This window comes from Notechis scutatus, chromosome 2, assembly GCF_049901735.1.
Source record: "Notechis scutatus isolate UNSWTSFEM ecotype Mainland chromosome 2, rNotScu1.2, whole genome shotgun sequence".
Lineage (NCBI taxonomy): Eukaryota > Metazoa > Chordata > Lepidosauria > Squamata > Elapidae > Notechis > Notechis scutatus.
Window position 1 is genome coordinate 127,800,549 of NC_142010.1, and position 20,140 is coordinate 127,820,688.

At 45.4% G+C, this 20,140-nt stretch overlaps 1 protein-coding gene across 2 annotated transcripts in view; it reads left to right on the plus strand.

Annotated features, from left to right (window-relative positions):
• Window positions 1-20,081, plus strand: part of KCNH3 (potassium voltage-gated channel subfamily H member 3) — a 67,664-nt gene extending 47,583 nt beyond the window's left edge. For both annotated transcript variants that reach the window (XM_087956148.1, XM_087956149.1), the window contains 10 exons: window positions 356-513; window positions 2,005-2,212; window positions 5,835-6,101; window positions 8,273-8,472; window positions 9,362-9,611; window positions 11,666-11,880; window positions 14,942-15,222; window positions 16,340-16,443; window positions 16,553-16,620; window positions 18,885-20,081. In XM_087956148.1, coding sequence (XP_087812274.1) covers window positions 356-513; window positions 2,005-2,212; window positions 5,835-6,101; window positions 8,273-8,472; window positions 9,362-9,611; window positions 11,666-11,880; window positions 14,942-15,222; window positions 16,340-16,443; window positions 16,553-16,620; window positions 18,885-19,496 — 2,363 coding nt within the window. In that variant the 3' untranslated portion in view covers window positions 19,497-20,081. The remainder of the gene's footprint in view (window positions 1-355; window positions 514-2,004; window positions 2,213-5,834; window positions 6,102-8,272; window positions 8,473-9,361; window positions 9,612-11,665; window positions 11,881-14,941; window positions 15,223-16,339; window positions 16,444-16,552; window positions 16,621-18,884) is intronic.
• The last annotated feature ends 59 nt before the right edge of the window (window positions 20,082-20,140 follow it).

The following is a 20,140-nucleotide window of genomic DNA, read 5'->3' on the forward strand; positions in this document are numbered from 1 at the left end:
CCCGGGAGGTGATTTCCTTTCACTGGCAAAGGAGCTGTTTGGGGTGAGTTTAGATATACATCAGTGTCACTCTGTGGCTTTCACTCAAGTGTCCATTTGCATAGTAAGAAAAACAGATGAGGGTGGGCTCACAGCTTGAAAGCATCAGTTGGTGAGAGTATGAAATAGCCTGGCCTTTTCTACCAGAGGCCTCTGAATTGTGTCATTCTATAACTTCCACAATTCCCAGGTGGCATGACCAGGAATTGTCAGATTTATAACCTTGGGATATCTGGAAGACACTAAAGGAAGGAAGGCTTGCATAAGGGTTGCACACTGCCATTCTTTTATTGTTGTTGTTTGCATTGTTTTGCAGACATCGTGTTAAATTTTCGCACTACGTTTGTCAGCAAATCAGGGCAGGTGGTCTTTGATCCTCATGCTATATTCCTACACTACTTGACCCGCTGGTTCGTGCTGGATCTCTTAGCAGCATTACCCTTCGACCTTCTCTATGCCTTCAAGGTCAACGTGGTGAGTTGGGCTCAGAACCTCCACGATGGGGCACACAGAAGACGTGTTGACTATTCAAGGCCGGTTCAGGCAGCCATAAATACATCTTTGTAGAGAGTCAGAGCTGAATTTTGGCTTTTTCCGCTATTACTTCCTGAACTTGATCTTTCTCTCAGTGTTTCATTTCTGGGTAAAATACTGCTGATGAGTGTTTCGGCCTCAAAGTTATGGCTCCTGATCTAGAATCTCACATAATTTAAGAAAGTTTTCCCTGCTAGTAGGGAGAACGGTCTCTGGCTACGGAACCTTCCACTGAATTGAGCCTGCTGGAAAAATGTCTGCTCTAGCAGAAGGTCAGGCCACTGATGAGAGTGTGAGTGTGGACAGACCGCTGCAGAGAAGGCCTTGGGAAGGCTTGCGGCCTGTCCAGTTCTGCATTAATGCTGATGACTCTTTGTTCCTGACTGCAACTAAGTCTGGTTATTTCCAGCTGGCTGGTGATTGTGCAGGGCTATCAGATAGAATCAAGATCACATGAAGTGCTGATACCACTTTATAATGAATTGGTAAGCCACACTTGGAATACTGCATCCCATTTTGGTCGCTATGATGTAAAAAAGATGTCGAGGCCCTTGAAAGAGTGCAGAGAAGAGCAACAAAGATGATTAGGGGACTGGAGACTAAACATGTAAAGAACAGTTGCTGGAACTGGGTATGTCTAGTCTGATGAAAAGAAGGACTAGGGGAGACATGATAGCAGTGTGTCAATATCTCAGGGGCTGCCACAAAGACGAGGGAGTCAATCTATTCTCCAAAGCACCTGAGGGCAGGACAAGAAGCAATGGGTGGAAACTAATCAAGGAGAGAAGCGACTTAGAACTAAGGAGAAATTTTCTGACAGCTAGAACAATTATTCAGTGGAACAACTTGCCTCCAGAGGTTGTAAATGCTCCAACACTGGAATTTTTTAAGAAGAGATTGGACAACCATTTGTCTGAAATGGTGTAGGGTTTCCTGCCTAAGCAAGGGATTGGACTAGAAGACCTCCAAGGTCCCTTCCAAGTCTGTTATTCTGTACTAAATGTGGCTTGGATCAGTTCTAGGATCTAATGTGCCCTTTGGAGCTCTTTGCCCAGGTAATTGCAACTCAGAAATGTTAGGAAGACCAAAGACTTGGTTCATTACAAGCTGGTGTGAAACTTCAGAAGCCGAAGTATCAGTTGGATGCATTTTAAAGTTACTACCCAAATGACTATAAATAATTTGGTTAGAAGGTTAAAAGAAGGAAGGCTTTTCTATTTTTTCTTCTTCTTTTGCTGGTGTGGTATTTCAGGGATGTTTAAAATTAAATTGAATTCAAGAGAATTGTATTCCTCAAAAGCAACCCCAGTACCCTTTGGCTCGGGGGCCTGGTGACATTGCCGTGTTTCTTCCCTTCTGCCATCCCAACATTCCCCCTTGAACCGCAGAGGGTACTGTGTAGGCATATCTGGTCTTTTCTTTCCCAACCAGTACTTTGGGGCACACCTGCTGAAGACGGTGAGGCTCTTGCGGTTACTGCGGCTGCTGCCCAACCTGGATCGGTACTCACAGTACAGCGCCGTGGTGCTCACCCTGCTCATGACTGTCTTTGCCCTTCTGGCTCACTGGGTCGCCTGCGTCTGGTACTTCATCGGCCAGCGGGAAGTCGAGAGCAGCCCCTCCCAGTTGCCCGGGATAGGTGCGTGTCATGGGTTGCCTTGGAGTGGGACTTGGGGGGGGGGAAAGGGCAACTGAAGGGAGGAGTTATTTTCTTCTCCCAGATTAGAGTCGGAGCTCCCCAGGCCGCTGCATGTTGCAATTCAGGGGAAGCTGCACTGTAAGGCCAAGTAGGAGCAGAAAGGCAAGTATGAATGGCTGCAGCCCCCTCCAATCAAGGGCAGAAATAATCCGCAGAGTCTCTCTCGTGTTGGGGACCATGAGCTCTTTCATAATTACCATTCTCCAGCAGGCTCTAGGGACCACATGGCGACAAATTAACAAGTAACTGCCGCATTGGCTTTGAGATCGGGCTGCCAAATCCCTAGGGGAGTGTGGGGAGAGAGAGAGACTCAGTGCTCAAGGTTGATATATATCTGTTGCAACTCGGTGAAGCGGGGCAGGTGGTTCTTTTTCTTTTTTAAATGAAGAGAGCTGGGAAATCTCCAGGCTCTCTGAATTTATCTTTGGTTTGGCAATGGATCTCTTTGCTCCATGCTTTCAAATTATATTCGTCCTCTGATACGGTGCCCTGGCTTTCAACTTGGACGGTACGAATTCCTGATTTGCCCCATTCCCTTTGGGCGTGCTCGCTGAAATGACGGGAACTGACATGCAACGCCTCCAGATGGCACTTCATCGGGGAATGCTGCCTCTGGCTCACAACATCTCCCATAGAAAAGAGAGAGACAGCGACCGATGCTGGGGAAATGAGCTTCAAAGAGATTGGGATAAATTTCACCTTGGGTTTGGGGCCTGTATGGAGAGCTTCCCTTTGTCTTTTGGCTTTCCGGATTCCTATCCAACCCCTTTCTCTGGGGTCTCCTCTAAGAGAACTGGAATGGGGGAGGAGTCCTGAGGAGCTCCTAAGACCTCACAGTCCTGCTTCCATTGATCTCTGAAAGCAATTAGGACTGAGGATAGTGTTGAGGTAATTCCCCGTTAGGAGAATGAGCGCATACAGGGAGACGTATTTGAGAGAAGTGTTTGAATAATACACACACAGTACACAGATACACTGTACAGTAAATGTAGGTTTTTACTTCCAGAAAGGTTTAAGCAAAGTCCAAAATAAGCAATCCAAAAGTCATTCACAGGTAAAATCAGTCAGTTTTCATCCAGGGATAATCCAAATATCAAATTCCAGTGTCAAAAACAGTTCAGTATCAGATTTACATTAAATCCAGTAATATCAGTCAATTAGAAGAAATGGAGCAACAGCAATACTTTCCAACAGCAGGAAACAGAGATACTTACTCAGACACACTCTCTTCTGAGACTAAGACTAAAACAACCCAGGTTACTGGCTCCAACTTATGGCCGTTTGAAAAACCACACCCAACTACAGTTTTGCATTTTCTTAAAGATATAGTACTAAAATGTCTATCCTGGTTTGTATATTTCTAACCCAAATACCTGTTAGGTGACTTATATTCCTAACAGATACTTCTGTTCTCTAGCTCACTTTTAACCACTGCAGGATTTACTGATCTTACTGAACTGGGGCAATTCTTCGGTTCTGAGGCTTAATGGAAACACACAATGATTAGCTTACTCAGACATACTGTACCTGGATCAGTGTTTAAGTCAGCGATGGCAAACATCTTGGACTCAGCTTGTCAAAAACTCAGAAAATGACTAGCTTGACTATGCTGCTGTGTCACACATACACACACACACAAAGAAAAGAAAAAATCTCTCCCCCTCCCCCCCCCCCCCAAATCTAGGCCATCCCAAACAGCAGCACTCAGCAGCGGCAGTGATGAGCCTGGACCTGAAGTCAAGTTCTGGACCTCAACTTCAGCCCTAGCACCACTGCTGCTATCAAAAAACACACCACTCTGTGTTGGATAATGGCACGATTGCCCCGAACATCTACCACACACCTCTTCACCTTCATACGATGTCCTCTTTCTGTTGACAGGGCTCTGCAGCCTACCCAGAATTGCTCTCAGTCACACCAGGCCTTCCTTCATGAAGCAGCTTCGGAGCGTGCTCTTCTGCAAACTCTGAAAACCATGCAAAAGCAGCCCCTTTCCTCACACAATGTTTGGAGGCTGTGGAGAACATAAAGAGCACAGCCCTCTGCATCTTCCACAGCCTCTGAAAATTATGTCAGAATGGGATGTGCTTTCAAGGATATTTGTGGTTGGGTATGGCTGAACGTTGGCATGTCACCCAAAATGTCATGGTGTGTTACCCTTGACACGCGTTGGCTGTCACTGGTCTAAGTGGAAGATTGTGCTGACTACATTCATTTTCAACATTGCATACAGCTGCTTGGCTAGATCTCTGACACCCTCTCTACGGCATAAATGGCTGCAAGAGAGAAGGCTTAGCAAATGCCCTATGTGAACATTCACTTAGATGCCAGTGGGTATGACTGGCTTGACTGGCATGTGCGGTGACAGGGGACAAATAGTGCCACCTTGCTTAAGCATGGATTCCACGTGGGAACAGCTTGCATGAAGAAAGCTTATGATGTGTATAGCCACTGCCAGGATTTCCTAAACTGTGTCCCATGAAACCCTGAGGTCTTGTAAGAACCTGATGGGTTCTGTGAGAGGTGAAGATTAAAAAAAAAATAGTTCACTCAGATTCAGCTATTTTTCTATCCACTTTGATCAGGGATTCCAAGAACCAATTAATTAATTTTTGTGATCCAAGAGGTTCCATAATTGTGGGGGTGGGATGGAAAACCACTGATCTATAGAAGGGTGGGAGATCATGAACTTAGAGAATGTGTGCCTTCAATGTATGGTGAAAGACATTATATCTGTAGAGGGAGATGATACGTCCACAGAAACTATCTTTAAAGCCAGGCAGAAAATCTGTGATCATCTAAAACAGGGGTGTCAAACTCAAGGTCCACGGGCTGCATCCAGCCCGTGAGGTGCTTAGATCTGGCCCACGGTGCCTCTGCCAGAAAAAATGGAGCTCAGGCGGGCTGCATTCGGCTCTCGCAAGCTCTGTTTTCACTGGCAGAGGGTTGCAAGAGGCCATCGCAGCTGGAAACGGAGCTCAGGAGCCTGTTTTCATGGCAGAGCATTTGGGCCACCACAGGTACCCACAACACGAGTGATGTTGAGCTATTCATGCCCATCCTGGCCACACACACACTCCCCCCGAGGTCAAACAAAATCCTGATGCAGCTGTCAATGATAACCGAGCTTGACACCCCTGATCTCAAAATTGTTGGGCTCTGATTCCCATCCATCCTGGGCAGTATGACCATGGGAAAGATGCCAGGAACACTGCCTGGAAGGCTAATAGGTTGTGTACCCCCCTTTTTTAGTACAGTACTGTTAAAAGAGATTGAGATGACACCTCATAGAACATGACAGATCAGATGCTTTAGACAAGCAGCCGAGGAAGGTAATTGTCTGCATGCCCTGGTTGTCTTGATGGACCAGTGTTGGAACTTCTACCTCCTGGCCTACAAGGCTTTAGTGTTTCGGTTCTTCTGCAAGACCCTGGACCAGAACAGGCTGTGTCTGCAACTGGCATGTTTTTGGGAAAGAGGGAATAGTACTCAGGAGGAGCTTAACATGGGTTTTCTTCTAGCTTCGCTTCTAGCTTCGCTTCCTTCTTCCCCATCCTTGTAGGTTGGCTGCAGGAGCTGGCTCGACGCCTGGAGACTCCCTATTACCTGGCTCAGAGGAACAGCAGTGGTGAAGAAGAACCTGCCAACCAGACTAGTTCCTCCCTCAACGGCACAACTTGGGAACTCTTAGGGGGACCCTCCTTGCGCAGTGCTTATATTACCTCCCTATACTTTGCCCTCAGCAGCCTGACCAGTGTGGGCTTTGGCAACGTATCGGCAAACACCGACTCAGAGAAGATTTTCTCCATCTGCACCATGCTGGTAGGGGGTGAGTTGGGCTCTGCCCCTGGGTGGGATATCAAGAAGGAGAACCAGCAAGACCTCCTCCTCCTCCTCCTCCTCCTCCTCCTCCTCCTCCTCCTCCTCCTCCTCCTCCTCCTCCTCCTCTCTCCTCCTTCTTCCAACTCAGGTTCTTGGGCAATCTAGTTCTCATGACAACGGGCCAAGCACCTTCTATTATTGTGAGTTTTATTTTGGTACATCGCCAACAACCAGCAAGGTGGTTCTTACATCCTTAGCCTCCTTCCAATGGTAAGAAAAGAAAACCAGATGGCCGATCTCTGTTCTTCTCAGATTGTGGAACACATCAGTGGTGGGAAATGAAAGCTGCCTTTTTAAATTTAGACCTAACTTTTAACCGTTAGACTAAGGAAACCAAGAAGCAAGAAGCAAGGGGTGGATGGGTACACCAAATACCTCTTGTTCATATGCTCTGTGGCTAACCTTCAAGCAAAGTTACTGAAAGGGGGGAAAGAAGAAGACTTCCCAACGTAGGAAAGGCCTGCTTCCTTGCCCATTGGTTGCAATGAAAGTACCACCTGGAATTCTTCCCCTGATTCAGTTTTCGTGCTGCTTCTTCCACCTGATATTCTCTGGATGTTTCCCCAGATTCTTGGTTGCCATGTTTGTAGGTCCAAGACAGCTACAGGTAGCAAGATTGGGAAAGATGAGTTTGTGGTTTAATTGGAAAATAGTGGAATTACAGCCACAACTACAGTTACAGGGCAAGGATCTGTATGTTAGAGACCAGTCTTTTTTAGGATTTTTTTTTTTTTTTTTAGAAAGGGGCAGCAGCTGGGGGAGAAGGAGGCTCATTTCTATATTCAGAAACATAATAAATAATCAACTGACCACTCAAATAAGCAACTTTATCCTAGGCCAGGACATGCAGAAACATGTCCATAGAATGAGATAATAAAAGATATGAATTGGACCAGTGGTGGGATTCAAATATTTTTTCCTACTGGTTCTGTGGGCGTGACTTGGTGGGTGTGGTGTGGCTTGGTGGGCGTGGCTTGGTGGGCATGGCAGGGGAAGGATACTGTAAAATCTCCATTCCCTCCCCACTCCTGGGGGAAGGTTACTGCAAAATCCCATTCCCTCCCCACCCCGCTAACCTGCTTTCTAGCTCCGTTCTCCTGTGCAGGGCAACCAAAGAAGACACAGCCAATCAGCTGGGACTCAATGGGAGGCAGAGAATAGATGGGGGCGGGGCCAGTCAGAGGTGGGATTTGCTGGTTCTCCGAACTACTCAAAAATTCTGCTACCGGTTCTCCAGAACTGGTCAGAACCTGCTGAATACCACCTCTGGCTGGGACGATAGGTAATCCTCGACTTATTCATTTAGCAACCATTCGAAGTTACAACAGGACTGAAAATAAAATAACTTACGGCCAGTCCTTGCATTCAGGACTGTAGCAACATACTCATGGTCACACAATCAAAATTTGGCGCATTTGGTAAACTGGCGTGTATTATGACAGTTGCAGCATCCCGGAGTTGTGTAATCACCATTTGTGATATTTCCAGCTAGCTTCTGACAAGCTAAGTTAATGAGGAAAGTTGGATTTACTTAACGAGAACATGAGTCACTTAACTACAGCAGTAATTTGCAACAAAAAAAAGTTTGTAAAATTGGGCTTAGTGATGGAAATTCTGGTCCCGATTATGATTGTAAGGAAAGGACTATCTGTCCTTTCAGGTAGATAAAGAAGAACCTATTTGAAATACTCCCTTCTACAAAAAAAAAAACCTTCTTGCCAGATAGAAAAGTATCATCATAAGGAGTAGGCCAGGTTAGAGGACTTCTCCCTTGGCTCTTTTTTAAAATATATAAACATGCTTAAAACCGTTCATATAAACTGAATATCCCAAAACTTGATCTGCCTCTTGGATCTGTATTACAGTCAATTCCTGGCTAGCTCAATTATTACCCCATTGTTTTCCTACCTGATAAAGTTTATGTCCAAAACTTTTAGTCCCGACGCTTCCTTCATTCTTTTCAATTTGCTTGTGAAGTTTGTCCTGGTTCTCTTATCGGAGGCATCATTGTCATATCACTGGCCGTACAAAATCAGGTGGTGCTTCTGCTACTCACCTTCTCCTTGGCCATCTCAGCCAGATTACCCTCGGTCTCTTCTCTTTCTCCTCCATCCCCAGCACTCATGCATGCGGTTGTCTTCGGCAACGTAACGGCCATCATTCAACGCATGTATGCTCGGCGCTTCCTCTATCACAGCCGTACACGTGACCTGCGTGACTACATCCGTATTCATCGGATCCCTCCGCCGTTAAAGCAGCGCATGCTGGAATACTTCCAAGCCACCTGGAGTGCCAGCAATGGGATTGATACACGGGAGGTGAGATTCCAGCCCTAGCAAGGAAAAGAACTAGGCAGGAAAACCCTCTACTGCAGGGATGTCAAACGTGATTTCAGTGAGGGCCGCATCAGAGTTGTGTTTGACCTTGGGGGGCCTGGGGGGCGGGCATGGCCAGATCGACGTTACTCATGTCAGGGACACCTGTGGTGGCCCAGGCAGGGCTGGGGGCAGTGGTGGGATTCAATTTTTTTTACTACCGGTTCTGTAAACGTGGCTTGGTGGGCATGGCATGCCTTGGTGGGCAGGGCAGGGGAAGCATACTGTAATTCTCCATTCCCACCCCACTCCAGGGTGAAAGTTACTGCAAAATCCCATTCCCTCCCCACCCCACTAACCTGCTTTCCAGCTTGGTTCTCCTGTGCAGGGCAACAAAAGAAGACCCAGCCAATCAGCTGGGACTCGGGAGGCAGATAATAGATGGGGTTGGCGGGGCCAGTCAGAGGTGGTATTTGCCGGTTCTCCGAACTACTCAAAATTTCCGCTATCGGTTCTCCAGAACTGGTCAGTACCTGCTGAATTCCACCTCTGGCTGGGGGGATCCATTTTCCTCCCAGGCTCTGTTTTCAGCCACAATGGCCTCCTCTTGCCCTTTGCCAGCAAAAATGGAGCCACACACGCATCTCCCAAGCTCCGTTTTAGCTGACAGAGGCACCGTGGGCCAGTCCTTCACTGTTTCCAGGGTGGCCCTGTGGGCCAGATCCAAGCACCCCATGGGCCAGATCTTGCCCTCAGGCCCTGAGTTTGACACCCCTGTTTTAGTCCAACCCCCCCAGGAGTCCTTGTACCATCCCCGACAAAGGCAGCCTCCCTGGTATGGCAAGGAAAGGGAGGCCTTCTAACCCTGCTGCTGTGTCTTCCTTCTCACCAGTTGCTGCATAGCCTCCCGGATGAGCTGCGTGCCGATATTGCCCTGCACCTTCACAAGGATCTGCTCCAGCTACCCCTTTTTGAGGGGGCGAGCCGGGGCTGCCGGCGTTCCCTTTCACTCAGTGTCCGAATGTCTTTCTGCACGCCGGGGGAATACCTGATCCGGCAGGGAGATGCACTCCAGGCTCTGTATCTCATCTGCTCGGGCTCCATGGAGGTGCTGAAAGATGGCACTGTGCTTGCCATCCTAGGTAATGCCTGCTTCCCTTTGGTCCCTGCTCTTTCCCCCCTCACCATGTTGTAAGTCTGGGAGACTGGGAAGTTTTATTTATTTATTTGATTTGTCAATCACTTACAAGATAACAGGTATAAGTATAAACATAGTTATGAATACATGAGATGGCTACGTATAAGAAAAATAAAAAAAAACAATAGGACAGGGATGGTAGGTACAATTGGTGCGCTTATGCACGCCCCCTACAGGCCTCTTAGGAAAGGGATGAGGTCAATAGTAGACAGTCTAAGGTTAAAGTTTTTGGGGTTTGGGGAAGAGACTATAGAGTCGGGTACAGTATTCCAGACATTGACCACTCTGTTGCTGATGTCGTATTTCCTGCAATCAAGTTTGGTGCGGTTGACCTTGAGTTTGTATCTGTTGTTTGCTCTTATATTGTTGTGGTTGAAGCTGAAGTATTCATTGACAGGTAGAACATTGCAATGTATGATTTTATATATTATACTTAGATCGGACCGAAGACGGCGTAGTTCTAGGCTTTCAAGGTCTAGAGTTTCAAGTCTGGTGGCATAAGGTATTCTGCAATGAGTAGAGGAGTGGAGAACTCTTCTTGTGAAATATTTCTGGACTTTCTCAACTTTGTTAATATCAGATACGTAATGTGGGTTCCAGACTGATGAGCTGTATTCGAGTATTGGTCTAGCAAATGTTTTGTATGCTCTAGTTAGTAGTGCAATATTACCAGAGAAAAAGCTAAGTAGATTAGATTAACAACTCTTAGTACCTTTTTGGCTATATGGTTACAGTGGGCTCCAGTACTTAGATCATTAGAGATGAGTACTCCAAGATCCTTGACAGAGTTTGGATCATCAACAAGGTCTTGACTATTCAGCCTGTATTTTATTTTCTGATTATTATTATTTTGCCAATAGGTAGGACAGAGCATTTATTTGTTGAGATTTGAAGTTGCCATTTGATTGACCATTCTGATACATAGTCAAGGTCTTTTTGAAGGGTAGCAGTATTGTCTGTGGTGTTGAATAGCTTCAAGTTTCAAAAAGTTGGCTGGACTTGAAAACACCTGCAGCCTCAAAGCTGGGTGAACACAACAGTCACTATGTTCTCACATCTTGGTGTGCCCCGAGTAATAAGCCATATCCAGGGGTGGGCTGCTGGGGTTCAGGAGAGCCCCTAGCTAAGATTCTGTACAGTTCAGAGAACTCCCAAATCCCACTCCTGCCTGGCCCCACCCACCCCGCCCCTCGCCTCCCAGGAGTCCCCATGTGGCCCGTTTTGGATGCAGGTAAGTGCAGGGCGCATGTGGGGGCTCGGGGAGAGCGAAAAACAGGCCTCCCGGAAGTTTGGGGAGGCCAGAAATGGGCCCGTTTCCAGCTTCCAGAGGGCCTCTGAAGCCAGGGGAGGCTGTTTTCACACTCCTGGAGGCTCGAGGAAAACCTCCAGAGCCACGGGAGGGCAAAAAGCCTCCGTACTACCATGGTGCAGGAGGCCAACTAGGCCATGCCCACCGTGGCCACGCCCACCCAGCAACAAACCCAGCAGAGAACCCGTTGCTAAAATTTTTGAAGCCCACAGTCTTACAGCGTGTTTCTCATAGCCCTTTTAAAAAATGGCAATTGCCATGACACAATGAACCACAAATTTACCCAATTTAGCCAAGACTTGAAATATGGGGTGTGAATGTGTGAATGCAGGTGTAATGGGAGAAATTCTAAACCCCCTCATTCTGAAGTTTTCCACACAGAAAAAAAAAGGTTTCTATATCCAGAATAAGGTGGGAATAGAGGCCCAAACTTCCATTTTGGCATGCTGGTTCCACCCCCGCCCCCATGCAATAAGGCTTGAAATGTTTTTGCCTTTTATTATTGCTTTTTTAAGCCAACTCTTTCCGAGAGCTCTGCTCTACTATCTTTTCCTATCCCATCCTGTTCATCCCAAAGGTGCTTTCAATTTGGGGTTTTCAGCGAGCCTCCTTTCAGAACGAGAGTCTGAGGGGGCTTCCATTTTGTTCCACTCGATGAAGGATTCACCTTTAAACTCTTTTCCTTGCAGGGAAGGGAGACTTGATTGGTTGCCACATCTTATCCAAGGAACAGGGGGTCCAGGCCAATGCAGATGTGCGGGGCCTCACCTATTGCGACCTACAGTGCCTGAGCTTGCCTGGCCTGCTGGCTAGTCTGGAGCTCTACCCAGAATTTGCCAGCAACTTCCGCCGTGAACTTCCCTGTGAACTCAGCTATAACCTGGGTGGAGGCAGCGTCTTCCAGGTGAATGGAGCAGGGTGATGAAATCTCTGTTATTATTGGATAACAATTGTCACTGCCTCATTCTGGGTGCAGTAGTGTTTAATTAAGTTCTTGTGCCAGGTCTCGGGGCGGGGGAAGGTAGATCCAATTACAAATTATTATTTATTATATGGCCCATTCACATCACATTTCAATAAAAAAAACCACAGGAGATGAAAATACAAAATATAAAATGTTATAAACATATGTCTAGATTACAGATAAAATCATTTGCTTCATTTGTCACAGCCAGGAAATCAGCAGTCTCCATTATAGGCACTCTTTTGGCACATATTGTATGTTGTGTATCCAATCCAATTATAAAATGCAATCTACAAGAACAAGAGTCAGACAATAACAACAAAAGAGTTGGTTTACTTGAAATTAGTAAAAAGACTATAATATATATATATACCTGCACAGAGCCAACATAGAAGCCACACAGGCCAAAGAAAGCTAGAGAATAACTCTGTAGGTGCTTTTCTTGGGCTTCCAACTTGCCATTAAAAAGAAAGGAGTAGCTATACAGCTGGGTAAGTCTTCAGTATGTCCTCCAGAGTCACTCAAGGTCAGCAAGAAAATTTGGAGGAAATCTACTGACAAATCCAAATCTTAACCCACGTAGCTGGACTTGAGGGAAACTGATGATAAAACTGGGCTTCCACGCCTTTCCAGCTACTCCAATGTATCAGTCTGAATTGTATCCACTTTTGTTCAGAAACAATTTTTTTTAATAAAAATTTATTAATTTTCAATAAACAAACATACACAAACAAAACACAAAACATGAAAACATAAAACTTCTTTTTGGAAAGCGGCTTAGTCCCGGGTTACATCTTTTTGTACAGACATAAATCAAATTCATGCTCACTTTGTATACCATTTCATATCTTATTTACCATTCTATATTTTCTATATGGCTTCTCCCCTCTTTTCACTCTCTTAATTCTATTTTATATATTTCATCTCAATTTAAATCATTATTCTTGTATCTTTTGTCCGTTCTGTAATTATCTACTTATCTTTTCTCTTTAACACATAATTTCTCCTGCAATCACTGATTGAAGTATGACGCTGTTATATCTTTCCCCTAAATTTAACACTTAAAATAATATATAATTTTAATTCTGATTCTGCTTAGTACATTCTAAAGCTACATACTACATTTTAAAATAAGAAAATAGTAAGTTTATAATATAATTAAAACAATAATCCATAGCAAATTAAACTCTATCATTAAATCTTAAGCATTTTACACATTCCCTTTAATATTTTATTAAATCATATAATGTTCCAGTTTTCTAACTTTATTTCAAATACAAATACAACAATAGTCTTATGTACTTTTGCAGAATCTCTTTTTTAATTGTTTTTACCCTTTATCTCTGAAAAAAACCTGTTTCTTTACATCGTTTCAACCCTTTGTAACTTCTCTTCCTTTTTCCCCTTCCTTTCTTCTCCAATCTAGCCTTTTTACCCCCCCCCCATCTCTTGATCTCCTCCCTCTTAATCTCCACTCTCTTCTGCATTCCTCTTTTCTGTTGCTTTCTAACATTGTATCGATTTTTCACCTTATTTTTCCCTTTTTTGGTTGTTCTTTTAAGTCTTAAATTCTCCATTCTCTTTCCCCTCTTTCCTTTTTCTTCCCCAGCTAAAGTTGTTTGTTCATTAAAGATGGCTTCTTCTTCTTCATCCCAGTCTTCTTGTTCTTGTAATTCCTGATAGGTAGAAATCGCCATTTCTTAGAAGTGAAAAACAGATCCGGAAGAGCCCTTCCCTTCTTGTTCCTCTTCTTTTAGCTTTTTAAATTCCATTTTCAGTTCTTCAACAGATAATGCCATTGTGAAAGTTTTTTAAACAACCCAAATGTTTTTAATCTTTCAAATAACAATTTCCAAAAGTCCCAAAGTCACCAAGCCATCCAAATAAACACAAGCTGTTTTAGCACTTTCTTCTTTTTGTACTTTCTCTTCCTGGGGTACAGTTCTATTGCAAAGTTCCAAAATGTATCTTTTAGAAGTCTTGTTACAATTTAACTCTGATCTTATAAGCTCCAAGCAATCTCCTCCAGCAAGGTCTTAATATTAATTCTTTACCTCTCCCTTCCCACTTATAGCAAAAAAAGAATTTTTTTTAATTCCAATGTTCAGAAATCTTTAATGTCCCCTTGGCTTTTAGTTTTCAAATTTGATTACCTGTGGATGCCAAAACGGGTTTTTCCAATTTCCATCTGCTATCTCCGTAGGGAAGGAGAGTGAGAAAAAACAAACTTTCCCTTTTAACTTTCACCCGCCGCTTTTTATGATCTTCTAGGGAACAATGTATCTTTAATGAAGTTGAGTTTCCAGGGTATTTAGATGTTACTTTTTATCCCGGTTCAGCCAAAAACTTTCACTTTCTTCAGCTTCCTCCTGCACATTCTTGTCCGGATGAAAGCTTCTTTGTGGCGGCTATTGCTGGCCGTCACTCCACCACTTTTGGAAAAGGGTTTAGCCAGCTGAGGAGGGGGGTTGCGTTTCCCCCGGACCCCTGCTGAATCTCCCCTGTCTTCAGTCACCTCTACGGGGTAACTATTAGCCCCCAAATCCAGCTGGATCGTGGGCACTCCAGCAGCGAGCGCAGCAGGAACCGCGCATGATCGCAGATTCCTGTCGCTGCTGAAGCTTGCAAACCGGAAGTCCTGTTCAGAAACAATTTTGACAGCCATGAATAGTTTGCACAAGACGTCCCACTGAGACTGCTAATTCCTAATATCTATACAAATGATTCCAGATTGAAACCAGTCCTTGGGCAGAAAAAATAATAATCAAGTGGATTCTGAACTCTTACAACAATCATTTCTTTAAAAAGCCCCCGAATTTTTTTTGGGGGGGGGTGAGGAGGGGAGAAGGGATCTGGCAATGAGAATCATTTACCAATGAGAGGGAGAATCCAGTGGGAGGAATACAGTTTACACATAAGGATAGTCCTTTTCCGATTCTAGAGAGAAAGGCAGCTGTAATGGGAAAGACAAGGGTTCCTTCACTGTCTCCTTCCACCACAGGCACAGTCACCATCTCCGAGCAGCAGGGAACCTGCCACTTTGCTTTCGACGGTGAAGGACGCAGATATTTCATTTCCTCCACGCCGCAGAATGCCCTGCTTGCCCACGCAGATAGAGGATGAGCCCGCCAGCCCCTTGCTCCCCAAGTCCTCGGGGGGCCACAGCCACCTGCCCTCACGGTCAGGAATGCCCCGCCACGTGGCCTCTGAAACATCCTCACGCCCCACAGCATTGCGGCTGCACAACGTGCCCTGCAGCGGTCCCCCAGATCTCAGCCCCAGGTAAGATCACAGGATGGGGAAGGAGGTACAGGCCAGCTTTGGGAATGGGGACACAACTACGAGGCCCCATCAAAATGTCTTTCCCCATGTTAGGTAACTGTGATGAAGCACAGTATGTCAATGAAAACTCAATCGTGCAGGCCAAAAGTATGCAGAAAAGGTTAAAATCATGGCAACTGGACCAAAGTTTGTTAATCTGAGGTGTTTCATTACTCATTCAAGTAACTTCATTTGCTGTGGCAAGAGTGGGTATATTCCAATGACTCTCTGTTTTATTTTGACAAGTTACTTGGATCAGTAATGAAACATCTCAGATTAATCCAAAGGTGCATTTTCAGGAGGCAACTGGACTTTCTTATTTTTTCCTTTTGAAGACATTTCATCCAAGAAGCTTCTTCGGTTCTGACAGGATAGTGGGGAATGGAAGGATTTATACTCCTTGCAGTCAGCTGGTCACTTGCATCCTTTTAGAGGGTCGTTGAAGCACTTGGAGGTTTATCTGTGTCCTCAATCACCTGAGTGGTGCTCCTGGTTCCTGTAATCTGTAATTTTTTTCCTCTGGAAATCTATTCCTACTCTCACAACATTCAAAAGGTGTTCATCCCAAATTGTATAGCTAAAAGTCTGTGACCCGGATGACTGAGAATGTCTACAGACTTTTAGCTAAAAATTGGGGATGAACACCCTTTGAATAGTGTGGGAATAGGAATAGATTTCCAGAGGAAAAAAACTGCAGACTACAGGAACCAGGAGCACCACTCAGGTGACTCTGAGGACACAGATAAACCTCCAAGTGCTTCAACGACCCTCTAAAAGGATGCAAATGACTGGCTGTCGGCAAGGAATATAAATCCTTCCATTTCCCACTATCCTGTCAGAGTTGAAGAAGCTTCTTGGATGCGAAGCAAAATATCTTCAAAGAAAAAACAGGAAAGTCCACTTGCCTCCTGAAAAAGCACCTTTGGGACAACCATTACCTGGATGATTGAGAATCTCTACAGAAGTTCAAATTAACAAACTTTGGTCCAATTGCCATGACTTTAGTATGCAAGTTTCTCCCTGCGCCTCTCTTTTCTGAAATGCTTACTGATTTTCCACCTCTTCTTCTCTTTAAAAGAGTTGTAGATGGAATTGAGGATGGGTCCAGTTCAGACAAACCTATTTTCAATTTCCGCCTTGGCCTGTCAGGACCGGATTACAGCAGCCCTTCACCTGGTACAGGTAATATTCTGCATCATGCAGGGAAGGGGGTCACAAAGAGGTTGATAAGGAATAGGCTGAATTTCTTGAAGGCTTGATCCATCAACTTGATCCGTTTTTCCTCTTCCAGATAGCGGCCTGCTGACTATCCCTCCTGAGTTATCTGGTGCCGACACCATTGAGAAATTGCGCCAAGCGGTAAGGTGTTTTTAACTCAAAGAATCCGTTTGTACCTTTGATAGCATTACTTTACCATGCTTGACGTCTAATAAGTTAAGGACATGTGTCTGCCTGCCATGAGCAGCCTGCTTAAAAATAACAAGGCTTGTTGTACATAGACAGCCTTGTGGACTTCAACTTCCAGAATTCCACTGCTGGCTGGGGAATTCTAAGAGTTGAAGTCTACAGGTCTTAGTTGCCAAGGTTGGACACTCCTGCTTTACAGCGATGTTTACCTGGAGCTTCCTTGCTTTTTGTTCAGTAGGGAAGCAGACTACATATGTGCCTTGGAAATCCAAAACACTAGTCTAGGAAATATTCTCTACAGAGAATGGTAGATTTAAATGATCTTCTGAAAACACAAACTCACGGTTTACCATTTGAGTACCAAAGGAAAGGCCCTAGGCTCTTTGAGCGCAACTGACTAAGCCTTACTTATATAATTTATCTCGTACCTATCTTCACATAGTCCAGATAGCTTAAATAAAAACCATGATATTCATCCTCTTTTAAAAACTAAAACCAGATTTTTAAATATGAGCATCCCAAACCCTCCCCTCAAGACTGACAAAATGGCTTGTTTGCTATTTTCCCAATTTTTAAGAATGAAGGTGATCTGGCCTTTGGAGCTAGAGTATTCCTGAACGACAAGGTCATCATAGGAAAAAAAAAACTTGCTTCCAAGCCCTCCCTTCCCCCCAGTTTCCTTCAGCCATTGCTCCCTGAGCTGATTGTAGGGTAGGCATGTTGTACTTGGGCAAGGCAGCCTTGTAAACAAACATGGGCTCAAGCTTTACAGAACTTAATTGGTGAAAAGCAGCACTTTTGATTTGTACTTGGAAAATTAGCGGCAACCAATGCACCTCTGCCACGTGCTGGTGGAAAGGGCCTGGCTTCTGGGTAGTCTTCAAAGACAGCGCCAAGCTGGGCAAAAACTTCCCTGCTGCCGATTGAGCAGAAAGTCATGTATCAGAAGCCATAAATTACTTTTTGTCCCAAAAGTGCTTTTTCAAAAGGCCACCGGACTTACTTTGTTTTTTCCTTGAAGACATTTCGCTCCTCATCCATGAAGCTTCTTCGGTTTTGAACTGAAGAGGAAAACTATCTTCAAGTAAAAACAAAGAGTCCAGTGGCCTTTTGAAGGAGAAGAAAAAAGAGCACCTTTGGGACAACCATGACCTAGATGACTTGAGAATCTCCAGAGACAAGTGAAGATCTGCTTTCTATCCCTTTCCTTCCAGAGTCCGATTAAGGGTAACCACCAAACCTCATGGCTTACGAGCAAAAAGCAACTGTCTTGCTTGAAATTAGTTTCGAATTGTTTAATTCCCACCCCTGCATCCCCCACCTACCACATCTAAGAAGAGGGCAGTAGGCGTGGTATAATTGTTACGGTGATACCTCACTCCAAACCAACCTGCAGTTTCATGTAGATCAGGGGTTTCCAACCTTGGCAACTTGAAGACTTGTGGACTTCAACTCCCAGAATTCCTCAGCCAGCTTTGCTGGCTGAGGAATTCTGGGAGTTGAAGTCCACAAGTCTTCAAGTTGCCAAGGTTGGACACCCCTGACGTAGATGTTAAACCATTTGGCAAAGGACCGAGTCCTACATCGTACAGAATGCCTATGAACTCAACCGCTCACACACACATACACCCGCCCCCAATGATCAGACTGGAACCCCAGGATTTAACTCAAAACAGTGCTTCCCATTCCCAACCCCTGCAAAATCCCAGTTTGGTTCCAAAGCATCCTCAGTCAAAACTATCCAGGACAGTTTCAGTCCCCTTCGAAGCGTGACTGAAAGGGATGCTTTCACCCAGCATTCTTTGCGGAAGCAGCACTTCTACCGCCTCCTCCAATACTTTCCCCAATTAGGAAAACCTAGATAGGACTCTCATCTGAGCAAACCAGAGTTTTTATTTTCTTTTTTTTGCCATATCCCAGCTTGGAGAGTATGTTTCATGCTATCAATATCATTCTGGGTGAAAAAAGAATCCACCCTCCCCCCCACACAAAAAAATCCAAGTTCAAACTGTTCAATGGCCAAAAACGGGAGTGAGGAAAAGTATACAATTCCCTACTTTTCTTCCCAACTTCCCAACGGGTCCTGTGTGTTTCCAGAGACTGACTGATCTACTGCCAAAACTACTAAGTTACCTCACCCCTAGGGAAGCAGGGAGGGCTCCAGTCTAAGAAGACAGGCAAGCAAATGACCTCATTTCCCTTGCATCATTTCCCAGGTGGCCGAGCTCTCTGGGCAAATACAGCAAATGCGGGAAGGCCTGTACTCTCTGCGCCAGGCTGTCCAGCTCTTCCTTCTCTCCCAGACATCAGCCCAGCAACGCGTTGATCCATCTGCCTGTGGGCCTTTCCCCCATCCAGATGCTCCTACGACGCCTCTGCTGAGCCCCCTCCGGGTTGACACAGGCCTTTCGCCAGCTTTCTGCTCCCACAGTGCACCGCAAGCATCATGCCCGAATGGAGCCTGTGGCAAAGTTCAGTGGATGTGGGCCCCTCCAGCGGGGCAGAGCTCACCCTGGCCTGGCACGTTTTGGACCCTGGGACGCCAAGCAAGGGATTCTGAGGCAGGAGTGTTTTCACCCTCTGGTCACGGTCCCAAGGACCAAGGGAACAACACACCGATGCCAAACCTGAGCCAAAGAGAGAGCTCTCTGCCCCAAGCTTGCTCCGCCACAGATCCAGCGTACCATACAAGCTCTCCAGAAACCAAACCTTCTAGGACTCAAGACTGTGATTCCTCCAGCCTTGAGATGGTGCTGATTGGTGCTGGGGATGATGGTTCTACCTGCAGTGGGCCCTGCTGGATAGAGGAAGAAGGGACGGGGATATGAGTATGCTGAGCACAACTGATTACACAAAACCCAGGCCCTGGGATTTTTCCATCCTGGGAATATCAAGGGTTAGCCCTTGTCTTATGGGACCGGATGCTCTCCCATGTGAGGGGACAGAGAACACAACAGAGAAAGGTTACGATCAGCTCTTCCAAGGTTGAGAGAGAGAGAGTTGCAATTGTTCTCAGGACGGAGACAGAAGAAAAAGACAGCAAACGCCACAAAACAAGGCACCTTTCGTCTTGGCAAAAGTAGAAAGCGGCAAGCTGCTGTGAAAGAGTTTCTACCAGCAAAGGCCAAAACCTGGGCCATCGGAGTGGGTTATATGGGCTAGGGAATATATCCATGCGTCACAGCTTGAAATATGCAAATGTACCCATATTTGTACCTGACTCCATTTTAGATACTCTTCCTTCAGGCAGCTGGGTTGTTAGGCATTGCAGTGGGGATAGTGAGTGGACTTGGAGCGGAAACTCCCCCTGAGCATGTAATTTTCAAATGGGAAGGCAGGTCCAAGACTTCCCCCAGCCCTAAGTAAGAGTGATGCTGGGCACCCTTTTTATAAAATAAAAAGTATGTTTTGAACTCTGACTGTTTAATTTATGAGCTGCTGTGGCTCAGATGTTGTCCTTAATGAGGCTCGC